Source organism: Kryptolebias marmoratus, linkage group LG17 (assembly GCF_001649575.2).
Source record: "Kryptolebias marmoratus isolate JLee-2015 linkage group LG17, ASM164957v2, whole genome shotgun sequence".
In the NCBI taxonomy this organism is placed as follows: Eukaryota; Metazoa; Chordata; class Actinopteri; order Cyprinodontiformes; family Rivulidae; genus Kryptolebias; species Kryptolebias marmoratus.
The window spans coordinates 25,933,027-25,955,072 of NC_051446.1; the positions used below are offsets into that span (position 1 = coordinate 25,933,027).

General features: G+C 39.5%; 3 protein-coding genes and 2 long non-coding RNA genes across 11 annotated transcripts in view; 4 read left to right on the plus strand and 1 right to left on the minus strand.

Annotated features, from left to right (window-relative positions):
* The first annotated feature begins 336 nt into the window (after window positions 1-336).
* LOC108245592 (gastrula zinc finger protein XlCGF57.1) lies at window positions 337-4,732 on the plus strand. The gene is made up of 2 exons (XM_017432640.3): window positions 337-678; window positions 2,406-4,732. Exons 1-2 carry the CDS (start codon window positions 546-548, stop codon window positions 3,815-3,817), a joined length of 1,545 nt encoding a protein of 514 aa, XP_017288129.1. The 5' UTR covers window positions 337-545; the 3' UTR covers window positions 3,818-4,732.
* A 1,136-nt stretch (window positions 4,733-5,868) lies between these two features.
* LOC108245593 (gastrula zinc finger protein XlCGF57.1) lies at window positions 5,869-8,747 on the plus strand. Of its 2 annotated transcripts, XM_017432641.3 has the most exons (3): window positions 5,869-5,951; window positions 6,046-6,285; window positions 7,309-8,747. In XM_017432641.3, the coding sequence occupies exons 2-3, from the start codon at window positions 6,165-6,167 to the stop codon at window positions 8,604-8,606; spliced, it is 1,419 nt and encodes a 472-aa protein (XP_017288130.1). In that variant the 5' UTR covers window positions 5,869-5,951; window positions 6,046-6,164; the 3' UTR covers window positions 8,607-8,747. The 2 variants fall into 2 exon arrangements, with proteins under 2 accessions (XP_017288130.1, XP_037836910.1); XM_037980982.1 differs by lacking the exon at window positions 5,869-5,951 and having other exon boundaries at window positions 5,958-6,285.
* Window positions 8,748-9,517: 770 nt separating this feature from the next.
* On the minus strand, window positions 9,518-13,010 carry LOC112451186. Its single transcript, XR_003039948.2, has 3 exons — window positions 12,898-13,010; window positions 12,637-12,793; window positions 9,518-10,106 (listed from the first exon to the last, which is right to left on the minus strand). It is a non-coding gene; the product is annotated as an uncharacterized LOC112451186 (long non-coding RNA).
* Window positions 13,003-15,246, plus strand: LOC112451185. The gene is made up of 3 exons (XR_003039947.2): window positions 13,003-13,282; window positions 13,376-13,463; window positions 13,985-15,246. It is a non-coding gene; the product is annotated as an uncharacterized LOC112451185 (long non-coding RNA).
* A 1,791-nt stretch (window positions 15,247-17,037) lies between these two features.
* The window catches only part of aatkb (apoptosis-associated tyrosine kinase b), a 39,158-nt gene continuing 34,149 nt past the window's right edge, over window positions 17,038-22,046 (plus strand). For 5 of the 6 annotated variants that reach the window (XM_037980964.1, XM_037980965.1, XM_017432613.3 and 2 more), the window contains exon 1: window positions 17,039-17,359. In XM_037980964.1, coding sequence (XP_037836892.1) covers window positions 17,290-17,359 — 70 coding nt within the window. In that variant the 5' untranslated portion in view covers window positions 17,039-17,289. Of the gene's footprint in view, window positions 17,360-22,046 lie in introns of all 6 variants that reach the window. The other variant, XM_017432614.3, reaches the window with a different exon arrangement.

The window sequence follows — 22,046 nt, forward strand, 5'->3', positions numbered from 1 at the left end:
TGAATTGGTGTATTAAGCTTAATATAACAAAAGCATTTGGTCTAATTCTTGTAATTTTCTCTGACTTACTTAATATTTTCTATATTTGTATATAAAAATAACGCATTTGACAGTTTTTCTCATAAGCTGTAATATTTTCGGAAGAAAAACTTGTAAGACAGTTTATTTTTTAATTTACTACTGAAATTATATTTTTGTTTAATATTATAAATGTTATTGTATTAGTTTGTTTATAGTTTCTTTCCTCTCAAAATGATGGTTTGACCCAGGGAAGAAACGAGCTGAGGTTGCCATAGTAACGGACGGAGAATAAAGGTGTCTGACCATCTGCCTGTTCAAAAAAAAAAAAAAAAAAAAAAACGCGAGAGGAAAATTAAGAACCGTTACCGAAGTCCACACAAAAAGGGGGGTCAGAGGACCGAACAGATCCACGTATCCAGTCTGACTGGAATGTCTTCGGAACCTGTACTGAGCAACGATCGGTTCGGCTCAGGCCTGGTTCATCTCTAACGGACCTCCAGTCTGGAGTTTAACGATCAGACACCATGATGATGATGAACGAAGTGGATTATCTTCATCACGACAGCACTGAAACGCTATCTTTACGAGACAGACCCGGCATGAAACGTCTCGGCGTCCTCCAGCCGCAGAGTTCGGCCGTTTCGACCCAAACAGCTGGTAAGAAGAAACAGACAGCGGCTAACAGTTAGCTTAGCTTGGTGTAGCTCCCGAACCGAGATCTGAAACCGAGTCTGTCAGGTCGGTGGACTGAACGGAACACATGGAAATCATTAATAAAAACAAAGGAAATGCATGCAGAGCGTTCAGCTGGGATATTAAACCCTTAACATTGTTTATTTTTTATTTTTTAAGGACAAATGATCGGGAGTCGAGAAAAGAGGGTCATTTGGAAATTAAACTGTTCCAGTCGGAGCAGATTAAATGTTTCATTACCCAAAATGTAGCTTCAGAATGTCATGGTAAAACAAAGTATGTAGTTTACTGTAATGTGTGAAAAGAAAAAGGGAATAAGTAGCAGCCAGGAGCTGCTGATCAAATGAACTGAGAGCTCGTAGAAAAGCAGAAGTTTGCTGATCTCACCAGCAGTGTCACAAACATCTGTTGCTGCTAATTTATGAAGAAGTAAGGCCAGGAGTGGGTTTCATCATTCCAGAGTGAGGCAGATTAGTCTGTTTGCTGAAGCTTGTGTGAAACTGGGTCAGGACAAAGATCCCAAACATGCCAGAACATCTGCAGCAGGAGGGCCGAGAGGTCAGATGTGAGTCCATCTGCCCACCGAACAATGATCCCAAACACAGCAGCTAATCTACAACAGAACGGCTCAAAAAGAGAAGAATCAAGGTGCTGCAACGGTCCAGTCAGAGTCCAGAACCTCAGCCCGGCCGGACCACAGTCATTCACCAAATCAGCCGAATTAATGAGGTGGTTGATGACTGAGTGGCCAAAAATACACTTAATTTGGGATTGATGTCTTTTAATCTAAATTAATTATTAATACTAATTTAATGTCCTGCCAGGTAACATTGTTTGTGTACAAAAGCCTGAGAGGAAGTAGAAGTAAAAATGTATCAAATTATTATCTAAGACTGGTTGCATTGCATCATCTCTTGGTGATAAATGCAAATCGTTGTTTAGTTTGAGAAACTTGATTTTGAAATCCTGTCGCTGCCAGTAAGCTGTTAGTAAAACCTTTCAGTTCTGAGGTTTTACGTGTTAGGACATAATAAAACTGATCTGTAGTCATAGTGGTTTCCTGTTTGTCTCTCTCATGGTTGTGGAGGAGTTGTGACCCACTCTTCTTTCCAGCGTTGGTTTCTGCTCAGCTCTCTGAGGTTCTGGTTCTGGTTCTGGACCGTTCTGCTGTAGATTAGCTGCTGTGTTTGGGATCATTGTCCTGTTTGTTGGACAGATGGCCTCACATCTGACTCCAGAATCAGCCCAAACCATCAGCCCTCCACCACCGAGCTGACAGCTGCAGTGCATTCTGGGTAAACATCTGTCCTCTGGTCTGGTTCTGGTCCAGAGGTCTTCTGGTTCCTTCAGATGAACCTGAGTCGAGCTGCCATGTTGTTTTTAGAGAGAAGAGGCCATGACCTTTGACCTTTGACCTGCTAGCTGAAGCTGAGATGGAGCTCATTTCTCTGAGCACTGCACGGTCTGACCTTTGACCCTTCCCAGATTGATGGGCAGCAGCAGCTGAGGTCATTGCTGATGTCTTTCTGTTGTAGGTTTTAATAAGTTAACAATAATTTAATTTAGTAAGACATTTATTGTTATTATTTATAACTGTGAACTTTGTTCCCAGTGTATCAGCATCGTAACATTTCAGTTTTCAGGGTTTTATAAAGTTAAATTTGTCCGTCCGTGTGTGTTTTTACCTGCAGGTGTTCAAACATCCGTGATTAAAGAAGAAGTTCCCTGGAGTCCAACTCCTGAGCAGCAGGCCCCACATCCCCTCCACATCAAGGAGGAAGAGGAGGACCTGTGGATCTGTCAGGATGGAGAGTATCTTTACGCCCGGGACGAGGCTGAATACTGCAGACTTCCATTAACTGTTATAGTGAAGACTGAAGATGATGAAGAGGAACCTCAGTCCTCACAGCTTAAAGTTCAAAAAGCTCGTGACCCCAAAGAAGCAGAACGTCCAAGCAGCAGTTCATTTAAATGGATGAAAACAGAAATCGATGGAGAGGATCGTGGACAACTGGAACTGGTTAGAAAAACATGTTCACAAGCAAACACTGATGATGAGGATTCAGACTTCTCTGAGACTGATGATGATGAAGAAGAATGGCAGGAGCCTCTGTCAGAGAGTGACAATAATTGGGAGAAAAGCCGAGCAGCTGAGTCAGCAGGATGTAGCTCGGTCAAAAAGCCCTTCAGCTGCTCCGAATGTGGCAAACAGTTTCTGTATAAACAGTCTCTGAAGAGACACATGAGACGGAACACAGAAAAATCTCCTGCCTCCTGTTCGGGTCATCCGAAATGTTCCGGAGTCAAACAAAATGCCGACTCCCAGACTAAAGTCCACACAGGAAAGAAGAATTTCAGCTGCAGCGACTGTGGAAAAACCTTTCGAGATATGTTCAGTCTCAAATCCCACATGAGAGTCCACTCTGAGGAAAAACCTTTCAGCTGTGCAAACTGTGGGAAGAGCTTTAAGCACGAGCACAACGTAAAGATTCACATGAGGATCCACACCGGAGAGATGCCGTTTAGGTGCGACGTTTGTAGTAAAAGATTTAAGCATCAGCACAATCTGAAGACACACATGAGAATCCACACAGGAGAGAAACCTTTTGTTTGTGATATTTGTGGTAAAAGAGCAAGGCACCAGAACAATCTGAAGACGCACATGATCGTCCACGGAGGAGAGCAGCCTTTCGGTTGTGACCTTTGTGGCAAGAGATTTAATCGTAAGACGAGTCTCAGGGCGCACATGACGGTCCACACAGGTGAAAAACCCTTCGCTTGTGAGGTTTGCGGTAAAAGTTACAAACGGAAAACTCATCTTAGGACCCACATGACCGTTCACACAGAGGAAAAGCCGTTCGGCTGCGAGGTCTGCGGTAAAAGATTTAACCGTAAAACGCACCTAAGCACACACATGGCGGTTCACACGGGAGAAAAGCCTCACAGCTGCGATTTTTGTGGCAAGAGATTCACACGGAAAACGCATCTGGATTCACATATCACCGTTCACACAGGTGAGAAGCCTTTTGGTTGTGGCGTTTGTGGCCAGGAGTTCACCCAGCAGGGAAGTTTAAACCGACACATGAGGTTCCACTTAGGATAAAACCTTTTTACAGCTTCAGCTGTCGAGAAGGAGAAGAATAAATGTGGAGGAAAACCCAAAGCAGAGGCTCTTACCCGTGTAGGAAAAGTTTTTTATTTTAGTTTATATCTCATTAGTTTGAGTTTTGATGAAGTTAAAAGAAAAAAATAGGTTGAAGCACCAAAGATTTTTGTTACATCTGTTTGTGTTCGGTGCTTTCTAACTCTTCATGTTCTCTCCCCACGAGAGACACGTTTGAGAGACAACTGTTCAGATTTAAAAGGAAATTTAAAACCAGTAACAAAAGTTTGTTTCTGGTTTTGAGTCGAGGCTCTTTGACAATGAGATCAAAAACTGTCTTTTCCTTGAAGAAAAATAGGCGTTAAATTAAAAAAACATGGATTATTTTCTGTTTGAGGGAAGTCTGTCGTGTTTAGAACCACGGTTCTGAAAGTGATGAAATCTTACTAAGAGCAATAATTTTCTAAATGACCACCAGCACACTTATTAGACAAATCAGACATAAATTAAAACCAAAATGGTTGGTTGAGTTAGAATTTAAATGACTAAACGAGGGTCAGCTAGAGCTTGGAGATTTGTTAATTTTTTATTTCAGTATTTAGCATTTCCTGTTTTTGTTTTTTTAACATCAGCTCCAGGACTCAGTCACTGATCATTCATGAATTCAAACACTAGTTAAGTCCTGTAAACCGAGGCAGTGTTGTAGAAGGATTAATTAATGACCTGATGATGTCTAACAGACCTGATTTCACACTAAACATGTGCACTTTTACATATTTGTATTTATGAGTTCTTATTTTTCACATATCTTTGGTTATTAAGCTAAAAAAATTATGAAAACATGTTGAAGTATGGGAAATATTAATACAATTGTATTGTAACTTAATTTAAATAAAACCTTTTTTTTTCTCTGCAGTGTTTTTCTGTCTTCTTTGAGTGGCTGTGTTTCATTTCCTCTGCTAAATAAAAACATCTGGATGTGACTAAACTCAAATCTTTATTGTTTTTACCATTTTCCAGGGTTTGATAATTGGGGATAAAAGAATACAGAGCATAAAAAAGCATTTGGGTTTTTAAAAACCCAAATGTAGGTAAAAGTAAAAGCTTTGAAATTTCTGAAAATAATTTATTCAAACTAGCAGAGTCCTTTTGTATTTATTTAAAATAAAAATGGGAATTCAAGGTTGATCTCAAAGGCACATTGCCATTGAGATCAACCTGTTTTTGTAAAAATGTAACATTTATAAGCAGTGTTTGTTAAACTGTCGAACAAAAGTCAGCCCAGCTCTAAGGGAAATAGCGATTTTTAATTATTTTCATTTTTAATTTTTTTTACATGAAATCTGAAAAAATTAATTTAGGAAAATATTAAATTTGAAATACAAATTTTGTAGGAAGGCTGTAAACTCGGAGAATATCTGAATCTGTGTTTGAATTAAACAGACAAAAAAACAACATATTGTTAAAACTGTTACATGAAAAAAAGAACCTGTTAGGATGGAAAAGAAATGTGACTGAAAATCACACGAGATCAGATTAAAGATAAATCAGATTTTAGTAGTGAAGGGAAAAACACATCCACCCTGATTACTTACATTAAAAAACAATTATCCATGTGTGAAGTTAGGCTGAATATGTAGTTACACAGTTTAAAGTAACTCTATTTTTTAAGGAGAAATACACAGATTTATTAAATTTGCCATTTTCATATTATTTTCTTATATTCTATAATGACACAATCAGGCCAGCAGGGGTCGCCAAATGTTTGGTTTTTACTCTCATTGTAAGGTCGTGATTTCAAAGAGAAGAATAATAAAAATAATAATAAAAAGGTGATGTTCCAAAAACTTAACAGACAGTTTTATAAAAGTTAATAGATACGATGGGGAATTTTAAAAACAGTATTATTATTAGAACATGAGAAGCAGGTGTCACGAGTTAGATATTACAAAAAAACAACAACCTTAAAATGTAATTTTAGAGAGTTTGTCTTCAAATCCTCTGTATATTTACTGCTTTTAAGTGCTGCCTGTGTTTAAACCATTAAGACACTTACTTTGGTGGTTACCATGGTGACCGAAGATGGCGACGGAGAATAAAGGTGTCTGAGCAGGTGCCTGTTCAAAAATGAACGGTAAATAACGATAACCTAATAACGGTAATCATATTAATTTAATAAAATTAAGGCTTTGCTTTCATGCGAATACATCTTCTGTTTAACATTACAGATGCCGCTGGACAGAAATATTTAACCGCTTATTTTGCGGAGTTTTTGCACAGTGATGACTTCGGTTCAGGCCTGATAAAACGAGACTTTAGATTTTAAAGGAAAAACAAAGAGACCGTGATGAACGAAGAGGATTGTCTTCAGCAAAACAACACTAAAAATCTGGGTTTTGGAGGCAAACTGGAGAAGAAAGGCCTCAGTGTCCATCAGCAGGAGGACGTTGTTTTAAACCGAACAGCTGGTAAGAATCACAGAAAAGAAGCGGCTAACTGTTAGCTTAGCATTTAGCTTATGTTTTAGGATGGAGCTCAGAAACAGTTTGTGTTGACAGAATGAAGCAGATGGAAATTATCAGCTGTGGTGGAGTAAAAATATTTAACAGATGTATTTTAAGACCCTGACACCGTTTATAAACAAATAGAACAGCTTCATAAGCATCATCTGCATAATACTCCGCATAATACAGTTTTATTCAAAGCGAAATGTCCTTTTTTAAATTAATACCAGCTGTCAGAGACACAGTATTAGTTTAACCAGTTAATATTCCGTCTAATTCCGTTTGCTCGAGCCGAAAATGTTGCCATAGTTGTGATAAAATAGTTAAAAACTGTAAGAATTTTGAGGTCCCATATTTTTTTGTAATTTGCTTCCTTTTGTGTCAGATTTATCTGTCTGTATTTAAAGTAGCTGGTAAAAAAACGTGTAATTCAGTTATTATGAGTTATACTGCACCATGAACTGCAGCAGGTTACATTATTTGGGACAAACAGAGGTTGTATCAGGATCTTGGATCATTAAGAAACTGACAGTTTATTATTATTATTTTACACATCGTTAGATTTTCAGTTTTCGTCTTTTTGTCTGCTCCGCTTATGTCTTAAGTCTTCTTCGATCAGAGATTCCACGTGGTAACAATTATAAGTTCAGCGCTCATGTTCTTTTTCTTCTGTCACAGTGAATTAAACAAATAAAAAGAAAAAGAAACAGCCAATAATGTCAGGTAGTCATACAGATGCTGCATGTATGAAATGCAGACATCAGAAACAACATTTATTAGTGTTGGTAATAAATTCTTAATATTTAGGTTTCATATTTAAGAATTAATTTGAGAAAACCTGTCATTGCTGGTATGAAACTGTAGGTACATTTTAAGTATTTTTCTAACCAGTTGTATCATTTTAGATAAAAATCAAATGCAGAAAACTCTCCACATACTGTATGAAGCATTCTATATGTCACACGTGTGTTTTGGTGTTACCTCCAGATGTTCAGCAGCTTTTGGGGATTAAGGATGTTCATCAGAGTCGAAGTCTGGATCAGCAGGAGGCAGAAACCCTCCACATAAAGGAGGAAGAGGAGGACCTCTGGATCAGTCAGGAGGAAGAGCAGCCTCGTGGACAAGATGATGAATGCACCAGATTCCCTTTTAATGTTATAGTGAAGAGCGAAGATGATGAAGAGGAAGCTCAGTCCTCACAGATTAATCAAAGTAAAAATGAAGACACCAGAGAGAGAAAACCTCAAAGCAGCTGCTCAGTTAAATGGATCAAAATGGAAATTAATGAAGAGGACTGTAGGCACCTTGAACTAGTTAGAGACCCTGAATCAAATACTTTAAAATCAAATACTGAGAGACAGACTTCAGATTCTGAGCCTGAAGCTAATGAGGATGATGATGAAGAGTCTCAGCAGCTTTTGTCAGACAACAACGATGGTTGGAAGAAAAGCAGAGCAGCTGAGTCAAGAAACACGCAGATTCACACAGAGAAAGATGCAGGTTCACGTGTCAAAGACTCCTTAGGAAAGAAACATTTTGGTTGTATTGACTGTGGTAAAACATTTCGAGATATGTTTAGTCTTAAATCTCACATCAGAGTCCACACAGGAGAGCAGCCGTTTGGTTGTGAGGTCTGTGGTAAAAGATTCAAGCATCACCATGACGTCAAAATTCACATGAGGATTCACACCGGAGAGATGCCGTTTAGCTGCGACGTTTGTAGTAAAAGATTTAAGCATCAGCACAATCTGAAGACACACATAAGAATCCACACAGGAGAGAAACCGTATGTCTGTGATATCTGTGGGAAGACAACAAGGCACCAGAATAATCTGAAAACACACATGATCGTTCACGGAGGAGAGCAGCCTTTCAGTTGTGATCTTTGTGGGAAGAGATTTAATCGTAAAACGAGTCTCAGGGCACATAAGGCAGTTCACACAGGAGAGAAACCGTTCAGCTGTGAGGTTTGTGGTAAAAGTTATAAGCGAAAAACGCATCTTAGGACTCACATGACCGTTCACACAGAGGAAAAACCGTTTGCCTGTGAGGTCTGTAGTAAAAGGTTTAACCGTAAAACCTACCTTGCAACACACATGGCGGTTCACACGGGAGAGAAACCTCATAGCTGTGATTTTTGTGGTAAAAGATTCACCCGGAAAACGCATCTGGATTCACATATCACCGTTCACACAGGTGAGAAGCCTTTTGGTTGTGGTGTTTGTGGTCAAGAATTCACCCAGCAGGGAAGTTTAAATAGGCACATGACTTTCCATTTAGGCTGATAAATTCTGCTGTGTGAGATTTTCCATCGTTCTATGCATGTGCAACCTCTGTAGCTAAATATATGTGTATGACCTGCGTTGTAACTGTGTGGTTGACTTTTATTGCCACCATATTGTTGTATTTAAAAATTTGAAAACCTATCTTTGGCTGTTTATCCTCATTCCCCTCACTGAATAGTGTATGTAACACCAGTTATAGCCACTATGTGGCGCTGATGTCCATAAATATTGTCTGATAACTGGAAAAAGTGGAAGTGACTTGGTGCTGCACAGCTCCTCAGAAGTCTCACAGAGTAAGAGCAAACATCAAGGTAAGAAAAAGATCTTTTTCTTAGTTGAAGAAAATAATTTTGAGAATAAAATGTATATCTTTGATTCCTCAGAAAACGGGGCTGACCTCTCTGTGGAGTTAATGGTTTGTGTAAACCGAATGGCTCACGTCGCTAATCTCTTAATTTTGTACCCATTTTCTAACCATTGCTGTTCGTTGACCTTGTAAGTTACACACATATATTTTACATCAAAATGTTTGTCTGCTTGTCATATCCATAACGTGTAAATATCTAAGCTGTGGCTTTTATACTTGATGTAGCTCTGTCTGAAGCCAGTATTCATTGGAATGGTGAGCTCTGGTTTTTAACCAATAGTCACAGCTCAAAAAATGCAGTATATCATACAGATCTGATATTTTTATTGTAGGAATCATTAGAATTGTACAGTTTTATGCACACAGGCCTCCTATCTCACTCCCACACATGCAGCTGTTCAGAGCTAGCTGGATGTGTAAATTTAGGTAACTTCTATGAACATTTGTAAAGAAATATATTATTGTTTTTGCTGCAGTAATGATATAATATCCATGATGTTAGTTTCTTGTTATCTTTCAGGCATAATGAATTATTGCACATTTTATGGACAAAGTATCAGACAAACAGCTGTTGTCTTTGTGCCTGCAGACCCACGTGAGTCTGAGGGTGAAGATGCTGACCGGGTCCCTCCACACGACAACGATGTTCCACCTCCTCCAAAGGAACAGAGAACTTGAGAATTTCAAGATCACCACCATGATCCAAACAGTTCTAGTAAATATAACTAACTAGTAATTGTTCAAGTAAAATATGGTCTTAAGTCTCTTTAAAAAAAACTAAAGAAAAGGAAAACACCAGAATCATTCAGCTCAGATGACAGTTTTATGTGTTTTTATCTTCTGATCCAGCAGGGGGCGCTCTAAAAATCAGTTTAATTTATTGCATGTCCCTTTACCTTCAATAATCCAATCTGTCATGTGACAGAAGAATAAAATACATTTAAATAAGGAAGCTGCTCGGAGAAGTGTCTAATGTTAGGTGATGTACAGCAGATGACAACGAGAAGGCTTCATGTTGATGTTATTTCCGTCTCTGTGGACTCAGCTGCCTGATTACTCCTCAATGAAGACGATCAGCCTCCTCTTCCTCCCATCCTAAAGAAGAAATTTCACCTGAATCATCAGTGGTGTTTCTGCACAAACAGGTAAGAGAGAAAGAAAACAAGATTCATGCTTTAAAGTCAACAAAACAACTTCTAAAATATTTCCAAACGGCCCAAAGAAAACCAGAATCTGTCTTCTGAGTGAGCAGAAACTGGGATTTTAAAGTAAGATAAAAATCTAAAAACAAAACGAGTGTTTTGACTCTAACTGTTTCTGGATCAGCGAGAAAAGAAAGAATCATCTCACCGGTGTTCAGGGATTGGTGGATGTAGTTGCCACGGTAACAGAGTTTGAGGGAATCAGTTTTTATATTTTCTCAAACAGCCATTGTGTCCAGATAAAACATCAATCAGTTCATGTGTGAGATGTCTCTAAATGAAAACAATAAAACATTAATCTGTGAATTATTCCCTAAATTTATCTGAACTAAGATGTTTTTCTGTTCTTCAGTGTTTTTCTCACAACTCTTTTCAGATGTTAGGAGTGAAAAATTGAGAGAAAGAAGAACAGATTCCTCAGGGAGACGATGTTTTTGATTTTATTCCTTTTAACACAGAGCTCAGATGAACTGCATGACATCTGCTTTTTGTTTTATTTGTTTGTTTCTTTCCATTATTGTTGCCAGAACAAAGGCAAACCTACAATAACTTGATGTTTTTTGTATTAATCCACCACTGAAGATAGTCCCAAAACTACAAGCTAAAAAATTAATGTATGTTATCATCGATCAGCCCTCTGAGCGTTAAACCCTGTACCTTATTGGGCTGTGATTGATGGAGACCAGCTTAAGACACAAAATTGTGAGAAAATGTGGAAATTATCTATTGTAATCACACTGAATGACACTTTTACATTAATTACGGAGATAATTTGTTGACCGTTTTCACATATTGATAAAAACAATCAGCCTTAGTGCTCTGAAACGATGAAAACTAACCTGAGACGAGTCCCAGACACGACTCTGAAGAGTCTGAGAGAAAAGCTCACCTCAGGAACTTTTCAGACATTTTCAAAATGACTTTTAAAATGAGCACCTGTCATCAAATATTTTTTATATTTTGTTAAATGAAAACTACATATTGGCCAAAAAGCAAAAAGTCTTCGTGCTACAGAAAAGTCGTATGGGTCAACCTTTAACCTCAGACTGTTGCATTTTCTAAAACCTTCTATAAAAATGTCCTGAAGTGGAGGATCAGAGGTCAGACTAAGATAATAATAAGTGCCTTGTTTTTCATCATACGAGTCGTTATGAACACATGACTGCCATCATGGAGTCAGATTGGCTTCAGTTATAGTCAGAATGTGAGCGGATGGCAGGTTGTGTTGTGAAGTGCTTCGAGTCGCCTGCTTGGCTACAAAGGAGCGATATTAGTCCAGAGCATTTCCTGTTTCTGAGCGTGTTCCTTCACAGATGAAAGTGAGTTCAGAGCTGAGTTTTCATTTCACTGCAGTCATCAAACAGACTGAAAATTGTTCTATTTCTGACTCAGTTTTTGAATGAACCTCCAACAGGAGTGTGTTCTTTTATAGTTTCTCTGTTTTAATAATCGTCTCTGGCACCTCTCTGAGTCAGTCCGGCCTCAGTGACCTGTTGGAGCGATTAGTCCTGCTGGCACAGATCTTAATGATGTCTGTCAGCGCAGCGGTGATCTCAGAGTCACTGCAGCAGATGAAGCAGGTGAGATGTCCTGCATCCAGTGACTCAGTGGCACAAACTGCAGGACGTTGCTGCCCTTTTATCAGCTCTGTCATCACTTTCCTCCCTGCAGCTTCACTCCATCATTTACACGTCAGTAACTCGTAGATTAAAATGAAATGGCACTCTTTCTAATTGACCAGAGGTTTTAGAAACACATCACAGATCATTTTTAGTTCTGAGTCTCTAATTTCTGAAGAGACTAGTTAAAATTAGAAATCAGCCTGTTTAGCTACAGTACGTCCTACGTCTTATAAATAAAAAGGATTGAGCCTTCAGTCTCTGTTTCCCTGATGGAGACAGTTTCCATTAAATCTTGGCTCTGGATGCAGCAGACGGGACGAACCGAGACCAGAACCTTCAGCTGAACGAAGGACGGAGCTTTAGGATTATTTATAGACTGAAGCAGAGAATCCAGAGTTTATCTGTTTTATTTATGCACTGGAAACTTTTGTGAAAGTTTTTTTCGAGTTGTCCCTGAATGCAACAGAGCTGCAGGGTTTCATTAATAAGTTAAGAGAACGCAGCTGCATCTTCCCATCCAGAACCAGAACTTATTCTTGTCTCAAAGTTTAATATTATTGAATTAAACTTTAGAGTTTTAGAGAAATATCAAACATACTGGATAGTTTATCATAAAGAGGTGTAATAAAAAGTAAAAATATGATCATTTTATTTTGAAATGACAGATTTTACATCCTGTTGGGTTCTTGTTGCAGCAGAATGAAGAAACTTCATGAGTTCATCCATATTTTATACTCCTGGTGTTGTGCACGTCTTTGTGCATCTTGTGAGACTTTTTTTGTTATTCCTGTTGTCAGCTCCGGGGGTTCCAGAGCAAAAAAAAAAGAAGTCCCACTCACCTCTGAGTCAGATTTGCTTCCTGAGAGATCCCCGAGGTTATCTGTTCCTTCATCTATTATAAAAGCAGCTGAAGATTTCCCGGTCCGTGTTTACCTGCTGGACACTGAGGGGACACTGAGGTGAGATGTGTTGGACGCGTCTCACACGGAGGACAGCCTGCAGGTGAATCCAGAAACGTGTGAAAGATTCCTGTTAGAAAACAGAAAATCCTAAAAGATGTTGCTGAGGAGGTCGAGAAGTCAAGAAGTGGCCGACAGTACCACATTTTATTTTTGTGATCTTCTGTGCTTGACTTTCATGATTAAGTTCTGTTTTAGTTTCTTGTGTAGATTTTCTCTCTGTGCCATTATTCAGTCTCCCTCAGGAGTTTTCCATCTGCACCTGTTCCTCGTTAGTAATCAGTCACCTGTGTCCAACTTCCTCATCAGCCTCAGTCCTTATAATCTGTTCCTTTGCTTCTCTCATTCACTGGTTCATGCTGGGATCTCCATCTTATTCAGCTTTGTTGCCTCATCAGCTTTTTTTGTTTTAATAAATCAGTAAATTTAGGAGCTCTTCATGTTAGTCTGCATTCTAGGTCCAAATCCACCAGCAAACATCATAAAAACTCTGAGTTTTGGATTCTAAAGCACTTTGGATCATGAGGTAATTTTGTGTTTACCTGAAATATTTCTGTTTCAGGTGATTTTATTTAAATGTTATAAAAAGTGACTCTCAGCATCTCTTGGTTCTCTTCAGAGGAGAAGCTCAGCTGCAGGTTCATGTTTCAGTGATGGATCCGTTCAGAGCCACGGGCCGGGCTTCCTGCCAGCATCACTACAGGCAGGTAATCAGGTTTGCTGCTCGTTCTCCTCACTCACAGAAAAGTTTCTTTGTGCCACAGTTCCAGTCCATAACCAGCTGCTAACGTGTGCTTAATAACATCAGCTGAGTGTGCAGCGGTGATCACCGCAGAGCTGATGATGGTGAACGCAGCTCCAGCTGTGAAGCTCTCAGTTTTAGGTGCGTGGAAGCTCGTCAGACTGCAGAGCATCAATCCAAACGTTCAGAACTCCTGATATGACTTCAGGGTTTGGATCATTTTTGAATCCAGAATTTCAGCTTTCAAACATTTGGGGGGGGCGTGTTTAAACAGATGTATAGATCTTCAGTGATTCACAATCAAGGCTTGTTTCTGAGTTTTAACAGATTAAAAAGTCTGATGTTCAGAACAGAAACTAAAAATGACTTTACTGCACTCAGAGGACAAGTTCACCCAAATTTATTAGTGTTTGGAAAAGGAGTGTGGTCCTTTAAAGGAAGAAATTACTCTGTTTTTCACCATCCATCCCTCTCATCAATGACCAGGTCTCAGAGATAACGGATCCAGAAGGGAAACCCAGACCTCCCTCTCAGCTCCTCCTGGAGATCCCAAGGTGTTCCCAGACCAGAGAGGATCCATAATCCCTCCAGAGTTCTGGGTCTGCCCCGGAGTCTCCTCCCAGTGCCTGGGATCCATCAGTTCATCTCCTGCTCCGTCACACAATCACTCAGGAACAAAACTCCCAGATACTGAACTCCATTTGAGACAAAGACTCTCCTCCGACTCGGAGGAACCCACTGTCACATTTAGCAAGTTTTTTTATTTTAGGCTCTATAATCACACATTGATGAAAGTGAAAACTTTAGTTTTTAAATATTTTGACAGCTTGACGTGGGGTTAAAGGTTAAACTATTCAGTTAAATTCTGTTCAGTTTCATGAATAAAACTGCAGAGAAGAAATGGCATCATGTCTGCCTCTGTCTGCAGGTTTAATTCCACAATTAAAAGATCCAGAGATGAAGTGTGTTGGACCTGAGGCTCGTCAGATTTGATGAAAATCTTTCTGTTCTGCTGAGATCCATCTTTCTTCTTCTGTTTTGTTTCCACGGAAACGGCAGACATGCAGCACAATGTTTCAGAGAGCAGAATATGAGCTGAGGAGGAGGAAACAAAAATTAGGTTTATTCCTGTCGGAAAAATCAAACGTCCAGAAATAGTCAGACAGAAACAGTCTTCATCCCATCATGAAGCTGCAGAAATTCCTCCAGGAAGACAGAAAACATCTGATGGTTCTGGTCACATTTATAGAAACCTGAGATGTTCTATAAAACCCAAATGAAGGATTAAAGCTCAAATCTGTAACTTGCACCAAATTTTAGATGTTTTTATTTTAAACTTTGCAAACAAAAGAACTCTGTTGTGTTTGAAGACAATCCAGAGTTTGATGCAGAAACGCTGAAAAAATGAAGGTTTTATCAGCGGGTGGACGGCTGTCAGGGTTCAACTTAACGGCGGGTTGGCTTCAAAACATTCAGTGTGTGAGCAGAGCATCAGAGATCCTGCTGCAGGGGGATGAAGGTTCCACTGATGAAGAGGATTTCTGCTACCATCAAAGTAGTTTTTTTTCCAGGACCTCCATATTTTTTAGCAGGATGATGTCAGCCGTCACTCTGAAGTGTGTTTTTTTACGCAGAGTGTGTGTGAGCTGGACTGACCTCAGATCTGTCTCCTGTCGAAGATGTTTGGAGCTTCATGATGAAGAGATTCAGTGTTTCTGTTTCTTTGGCTGAAACTTTAAGTTTCACTTTTTGTCACAGTAAATAAAAGTGAAACAGAAACCAAAACAAACTGTATCTTTAAAAATCATCTTTTTTTGATGACACAGGAGCATTGATTGATATTAATCAAAAATCTTTGTTTATATGAGTATTTTGTTTGTTTTTGGCATATTTTATTGATATGTAAGTGAAGTTAGTGAAACGGCGTCTGGTTTAAGTTTTATTTTTACTCAAAAAATGAATTTAAAATGTATTTTCAGTTTTATTCATCGGCTTCTTCTGAAAAATGGATCTTTAAATCAACAAGAAAACATCAGCAGAATTTTCTAAAACGTTTTATTATGAAAATGATTTCATACAAAGTCTGGAGCTTTTAGAAGAGATTTTTCTGCACATTAAAACATCCTGAACCACTGAGAGACAGAAGCTGGAAATGTACGTTTTGTAACTTCAGTGAAGAAACTTCAGACCAGCGTTTTAATCTGAACACAAGAATCAGAATCAGTTTTTCTGTTTGCAGATTTCTTGAGTCAATGGGCTGAACTCGTGGACCTGCAGCAGAACTCGGGTTGACTCTGGACCTGCAGTGAGGAGGAGGGTGAGCTTTCTTCATCAATATTTAAGATCTGTTGTCTAAAATCTGCAGCCTTGTGTTTTTCACCTCATGTTCTGGTTCTTCTTTTCTCTTTTAGATGAGTTAAAAGTTTTATTCAGAGCTAATCTGAGCCTCATGAAACATTTAATCACAGTTATCAAGGTTTATTTTTATAGCTCCAATAAAGGCAGCTTCAGAAGGACATAAAAGTGACTTTAACCCAGTTCAGTCTAATTAAAATACTTCTCTGCTGCTTTTACAAACTAACACACTGCAGGCTTCTTAGTCCTGTTTTCACCCAGAGAAGGAACTTAAAACATAAATGAATAAAAAGGTTAAAGTAGTGATTCGTGTGCGATAATGTAACATTAAAGGCAGTTATTTGGGAGAAACGTGTCTTCATGGCTGTGTGTAAAAATTATATCTGAAAACTCAGCTGGTTGTTATTTTTACTCCACATTGTATGATCACATGACTAAATAATGCAGTTTTTTACAGTCACTATAGTTGTGGGAGTTCAGTTGGATGCAGTTTGTGATTTGAGCCACATGATGTCGTTAAAAGCTGCAGAACAGAATCACAGCTGCTGGATGTTTATTGATGAGTTGTTGAGATAAAAACCTGATCTTTCATCCATCAGGTCCTGTGGTTTGGTTCTGGTTTCTTTAAGCTGTAAGTCTATTTGTATTCTTGGCAGCTCTATAAGAGACAACTGAGTCTTTAAATAATATATAATGGTTACATAACAGCATGCAACAAGAATAAAAATGTTGGAGGGTCTGACTGGATTGAACATTTTAAACCTCTGTTTTTAGGCAGCAGTTTGATGAATGATGTTTCTGCTGGGGAACATTCCCACAGGAGGATGAATCTGATGGAAGAGAGGATGAGGAGAAGTGGGGGATGGGGGGACCTTCATCCAACATGTATGAACAGCAGGATTAAAGTGTGTGTGTCTTTTTTACCGGTGTTACATGACTGGATTTTAAAAAATAAGCCAGGAGCTAAAGGCTGCACGAGCTTCATCTGCAGGTTTCATAGAAGAATCTGGGTTCAGCTGTAAAAATAGTCTCTTCCTCCGCATCTTTTCGGTTCCGTTCTGTATATTTCTGTCAGCTGAAGATGCTCAGGCAGCCTCCCCCTCCTTCCCTCCCCCCTCCTCCCCCTGCGGACGCGGCGCAGAAACGCTCCAGAAACTTGGTCCGTGCGCATTACGGAGCAAGATGGCGCTGCGGCTGTCAGCACCGCGGACAGCTCCGCGCAGGTCGGTTCGTTAATCGATCAGATCCCGGATCAGCTCGGTCTTCTTCAGGGGGACTGTCTGAACCCAGGAGGGGGAACGGATCTCAGGATTTGATTCAGACATGAAGCGACCCGGGAGGACAGGAGACCCGAAGCCCTGATCCGTCAGTAGTCTCCCGGCTTTCTGTCCTCAGACCCCCGCAGGCTCCCCGGTTTGTCCTCGGTCTCTGTGAAGATGCTGGTCCTCCTGGTCTCCTCTGTGTTCTTCAGAACCGGCTTCGCCCTCAGCTCCCATTTCAGCCCAGGTGAGCCGCTAAAATCCCGGTTTGACGCCGTCAGAGAGCCGGGATTTTCACACCTAGAGCAGGAACACCGTTTGTTACTCTTTAAAGGGATACTCCGGCAATTCTGAAGGGGGTTTCTCTAGAAAAGTTATAAAAAAAAAATCTTGAGGACTGGACCTCAGTTTGGAGAAACACGGATTAGTTCTGACATGATGATGAGCTAACAGCTAGTCCCAAGGCTGCTAAGATCAAAGTGGATCTCTGCGGTTTTAAAACATTTACAGGTTTTATAAAAACATTATTTTATAAACATTTACACTGCTGTCAGTTTCACATTTTCACCTGCTGCTGACAAAGTGTTTGATTCTGTTAGCAAAAAATCTCCCAAACGGAAACTCAGGAATTAACTGATCATCTTTTGCAGTGAACATGATTCAAGATGGCCGCCACGGCTGATTAAACTTGGCAAACACAAAAATGGCTGTAACTCAGTCAGTTTTACAGATATTGAGCTCAAATTTGAGGTGGTAGTAGCTGAGAGTCCTCCCCAACACACGCTCTGAGTCCGAACTGATCACACAAGATGCTCTTTTCAAGATTTAGCCAAAGCTGCTATAACTCTATCTTTTTTAAAGATAAGATGATTTTAGACTAAAACTCGATCTGATTCCTTCAGAGGCTTTTATTTTTCATGATCTGTCCTCAGAGCCCCACTTCAGAATGGTTGTAATGTCCCTTTAAATGACAGACGAAGTGTCAGTCTGTAAAAATGATGTCATCCTTCGTCCCTTCCTGCGTTTGTTGGAGTTTCAGCTTCTGTTTGTGCCTCTGAGGTGCTCAGGTCAAAGGTCAATGATGGAAGGTGAGCTGTGGGAGGAGGAGGAGCAGCACTGGTGCTGAGGAAGCAAAGGATTCTGGGAGGTGATGAAATCCTCACAAATTGAATGTTGTTTGTCGTGAAGCAGCTCATCGTTCTGGTGGTTTATAGTGATGAAGGTCTGTTTCTGTTTCCAACAGTCGCTCAAAGATGGATTTTTACTCTTCCTGCGTGTTTTTGGATTTATTTTTTAAATTATGGTGTTGTTTCATGTGTCATCATGAGCTCCATTTCCCTCTGCTTGAATCAGGTTTCTAACATTTGTGTCCTGATTTCGGAGCAAATGTTTCTCCTGATTTGTCATGATGTCGTCCTGCCTTTCGATGGTGCTCGAGCAGCCGTCATCACACGTTTTTATAAATATCTTTAGAGTAAAACTGCCCGGCAGCTGTTGTCATGGAGCTGCTCTCAGGTGGAATCAGACACAGATTCACTGTCATCTGGATTCACAACCAGGAGAAGTCGGCTTTTTTCAGGCATCTTCTGTTTAGTTTTACAGGTATTGCGCTACAGTCCGGTGTGGTAGTAGCTGAGAGTCTTACCAACACAAGCTAACAGATCAGGAGGTGGCGGGTGATAAGCATTCCTTTAAGGAATTCTAGGCCTTTCATTCCTGATGTTTGTTTGCTGCCATTTTACATTAAGAGATTAAAGAAAAAATAAGAGTTTTAATTTCCAGACACCTTGTTTTGCAAAATAAAAGCTTGGAGTCATCAAACTCCAGATAACAAAACTGACAGAAAGCGTTCAACATGCAGCTCAGATCTTTTGTTTTCCAAAGTGCTTTGAAGCATCGATGCTGACTGATTTTTACCTCTTCAGATTATTTGATAATGACTGTCCTCAGTTTGATGATGTAAATGAGGAGTTGAGAAAGTAAAGGAGACTCATCCTGATGAAGCTGAGGAACGAAGAAAAGTCTGGATCTTCTTGGCTGATGTGTCAGCGATATAAAGATGACATCACAGCTCTATGAAGGCCGGTCTCGTGTCGCTGGGGGGTGATTTTACTGGCAGCGCTGGCTGATTTCCCAGTTCTCTGCTTCTCCATCTTACATTTCTCTGTGGGCTCCTGGCTGCTCATATCGCAGCTCTGATCGTTCTGTCCGACGCAGATTTAAAGGTCAGTTTAGTCTCTTCACTCCGGGGTAAAGTGCAGGTCAAGGAGAGACTTGTGTGTTGACCTTTGACCTTCTTGCATCGAGAGATCTCCACAGCTCTGAGATGATAGCAGCTGGAAGGTGGAGCTGCTGGTGATGCTCTGACTGAAAGAGACGGCTGCAGGATGAATTACTTGCTGTTGGCAGAAACTTGGACTATAAATTGGATTTACAGCGTTTACAGCAAGTGAACAACCTCTAAAAGCTCCCTCCTCCTGATCCGCAGTGATTAGAGGACTGTGTTTGTCTTAAATTATTTCTGTTTTTTTGTGGTAGTTGTGTTTTCTGCTCCTGAGTGTTTGAAGCTGCTGCAGACGAGCTTCTGATTGGCTGCTCATACACATCATCTCATGAGGATTTAAATGAATGATCACCTCTGATTGGATTAAAAGAAATCTTGAGGAAAACTCAAATAAATATCCAGCTGTTTTAAACGTGACTGAAAAGGCCTGACGTTAAAATACAAGACAGGAATCTACTGTTGGATCTAATTTTATTGTTTTTGAGCAGTTTTATTCCTGTGTCTGCATCAGGACAGGAAACAACTGATGAGGCCAAAATAATATTATTTGTGCAACATATATTTAAAAAATCCTAAACATTACTTTGAATTCATTATTATTATCTTGAATTCTTGAGAGAGGGAGGTTTTGTAAGAAAGTCCTGCAGAAAACTGCTTCAAATATGTTTTATTGTGGAGATTTGGAGTAAAAAGCATCTTTTCTTTCAGTTTGAAGCTGGCAGGTTTAACAGCAGGAGCCCAGCTTTGTGGCAGATCTTCTGAACCGATTTTAGAGGAAAATGAGGTCGTTTGATATCCTGGTTGACTCATCGTGACACCATTGTGTTTGTATAAAAGCCCCATCCTGGCTGCAGTCACTGACTCAGTTTATTGTGGTTTTTATTTTAGTTTTTGTTAGGAAGGAAATCAGATCTGACATCTTCACACAGCTTTGTTGGTGATAATCAGAGTTCCTGCAGTCTTAAAAAGGTGGAATTTACATTCAGGGTTTTTTTTTTTCCAATTTTGAATAAATTTGGAAAGAAAAAGATTTTTTTGTCATCAGACTTTATTCCCTATTTCAGTTTTTAACAAAATGCACAAACAAGAAAAGTGTTCTTTATATTTAATATACAGAAAAGATGGACACGGATGTAATTCTGCATGAAAACACTTTTTAAACCAGAAGTTCTGAACAACTAATATCTTACCTGTTGTAGATAACTCTCTGTTTGAACAAGTAGTTGAATTTTGACCAAAAGTGTCATCTTAATCAGTTTTAATTGTTATTTATCTGGAGTTCTGTGGTTATTTGCAGCTTCCTGCAGGACTATCGGAGTGAAACTAACTGCGGTGTAAAGATTGAAATAATAAGCTTTCTGACATTTTGAAGATTAGACGTGTTGCAGTGATTCTGTTTGCTCTTAGCCTCATTCAGACCCGCTGTTGGTGCATCAGTTCTGTCAGAGTTAAAGTCTGTGGAAAATAATCACTGGATCTGAATCTGCAGATGATTAACTTCTGGAGCAACTTGATCCAAAACGGCAAACACATAAATGCTCTAACTCCGTCAGTTTGACACAAATGGAGCTGAAATTATGTGCTGAGAGTCATTCACAGCCTGTAAAACATCTTAATTTAAAACGTTTGCATTCGAGACAGCAGGCAGTATTCATTCCTTCAAGGAACACTAGTTTCATTATTTATATTAAAATAAACGAGATTTAAACCCGAGGCTTTCATGTTGTAACAGGCAACAAAGAAAGCTGCAAAAAGTGGAGCAGAATCACATTTAGGAAGCTCAGATTTGTGAAAAAAAACATTTATTGTTATTGATAATTGTTACATGTTCTGTTTGTTAACAGTGAAATCTAACAAACAGTCTGAGACGACGTACTTCTGACAGGAATAATTTAAAAATCTGGATTTGGATCCATATGAAAGTATGAAGCATCTCTCCTCTGGGACCCGTTTCATGTAAATTTATCCATAAACTTAAATATTTTTGCTGTAGATCTCCATATTTATGTCGGCGGAGGAAATGAGCTCCTCATTAATAAAAAACTAAAGTCTGGTGTGTGTTATATTTAGCTTAGACAATAATTAGGAACATAATAGAAGCTAATTATTCGTCCCTCTGGAGGGAAAATGTGAGGATTTTAACTCCTGCTGGGGATGGAAAAACAAACTTCATGAAATAATTATGAGTAATTTTTTATTGATAGTGGAGGGAGATTTTACCTGAAGGCTTGTTGGAAAACAGCAACATGCAGACAGTCTGTAAATCCAAGCTGAGGGCGGGAGGTTCGAACCTCTTACCGACTGAGGGAAAGAGACACAGCGACAGATAATTCAGCGTAACACGTTGCATGTAGAAGCTCTCTAATCACGCAGGAACGCTGCGGTTTGTCCTCTCAGAGGACAGAACTGGACTTTTCTCCGCTGGGACAGGAGGACCGTCTCCGGTGGAAGGCCCGACTTTTAACTTCAGCTTGTTGAAGTTATCTGAAGTTGATGAGTTTAAATATCCGGGAGTTGTTTTGGGTTCTTTTCCTAAATTTGACGGTCATATTAGGAAAATGTCTTCAACCATAAAAAGCAGCCTGAAGGTCTTTTTAAGATCCTGTTTACCACTGAAGGCAGAATCTGAATAGTCTTTATACAAACAGCT

Bases quoted from the DNA above. Each gene is read 5' to 3' on its own strand.
- LOC108245592 (XM_017432640.3), top strand. From the start codon at position 546: ATGATGATGATGAACGAAGTGGATTATCTTCATCACGACAGCACTGAA. The intron at 679-2,405 runs GTAAGAAGAAAC...TTTTACCTGCAG, and splicing joins CGTTTCGACCCAAACAGCTG to GTGTTCAAACATCCGTGATT.
- LOC108245593 (XM_017432641.3), top strand. From the start codon at position 6,165: ATGAACGAAGAGGATTGTCTTCAGCAAAACAACACTAAAAATCTGGGT. The intron at 6,286-7,308 runs GTAAGAATCACA...TGTTACCTCCAG, and splicing joins TGTTTTAAACCGAACAGCTG to ATGTTCAGCAGCTTTTGGGG.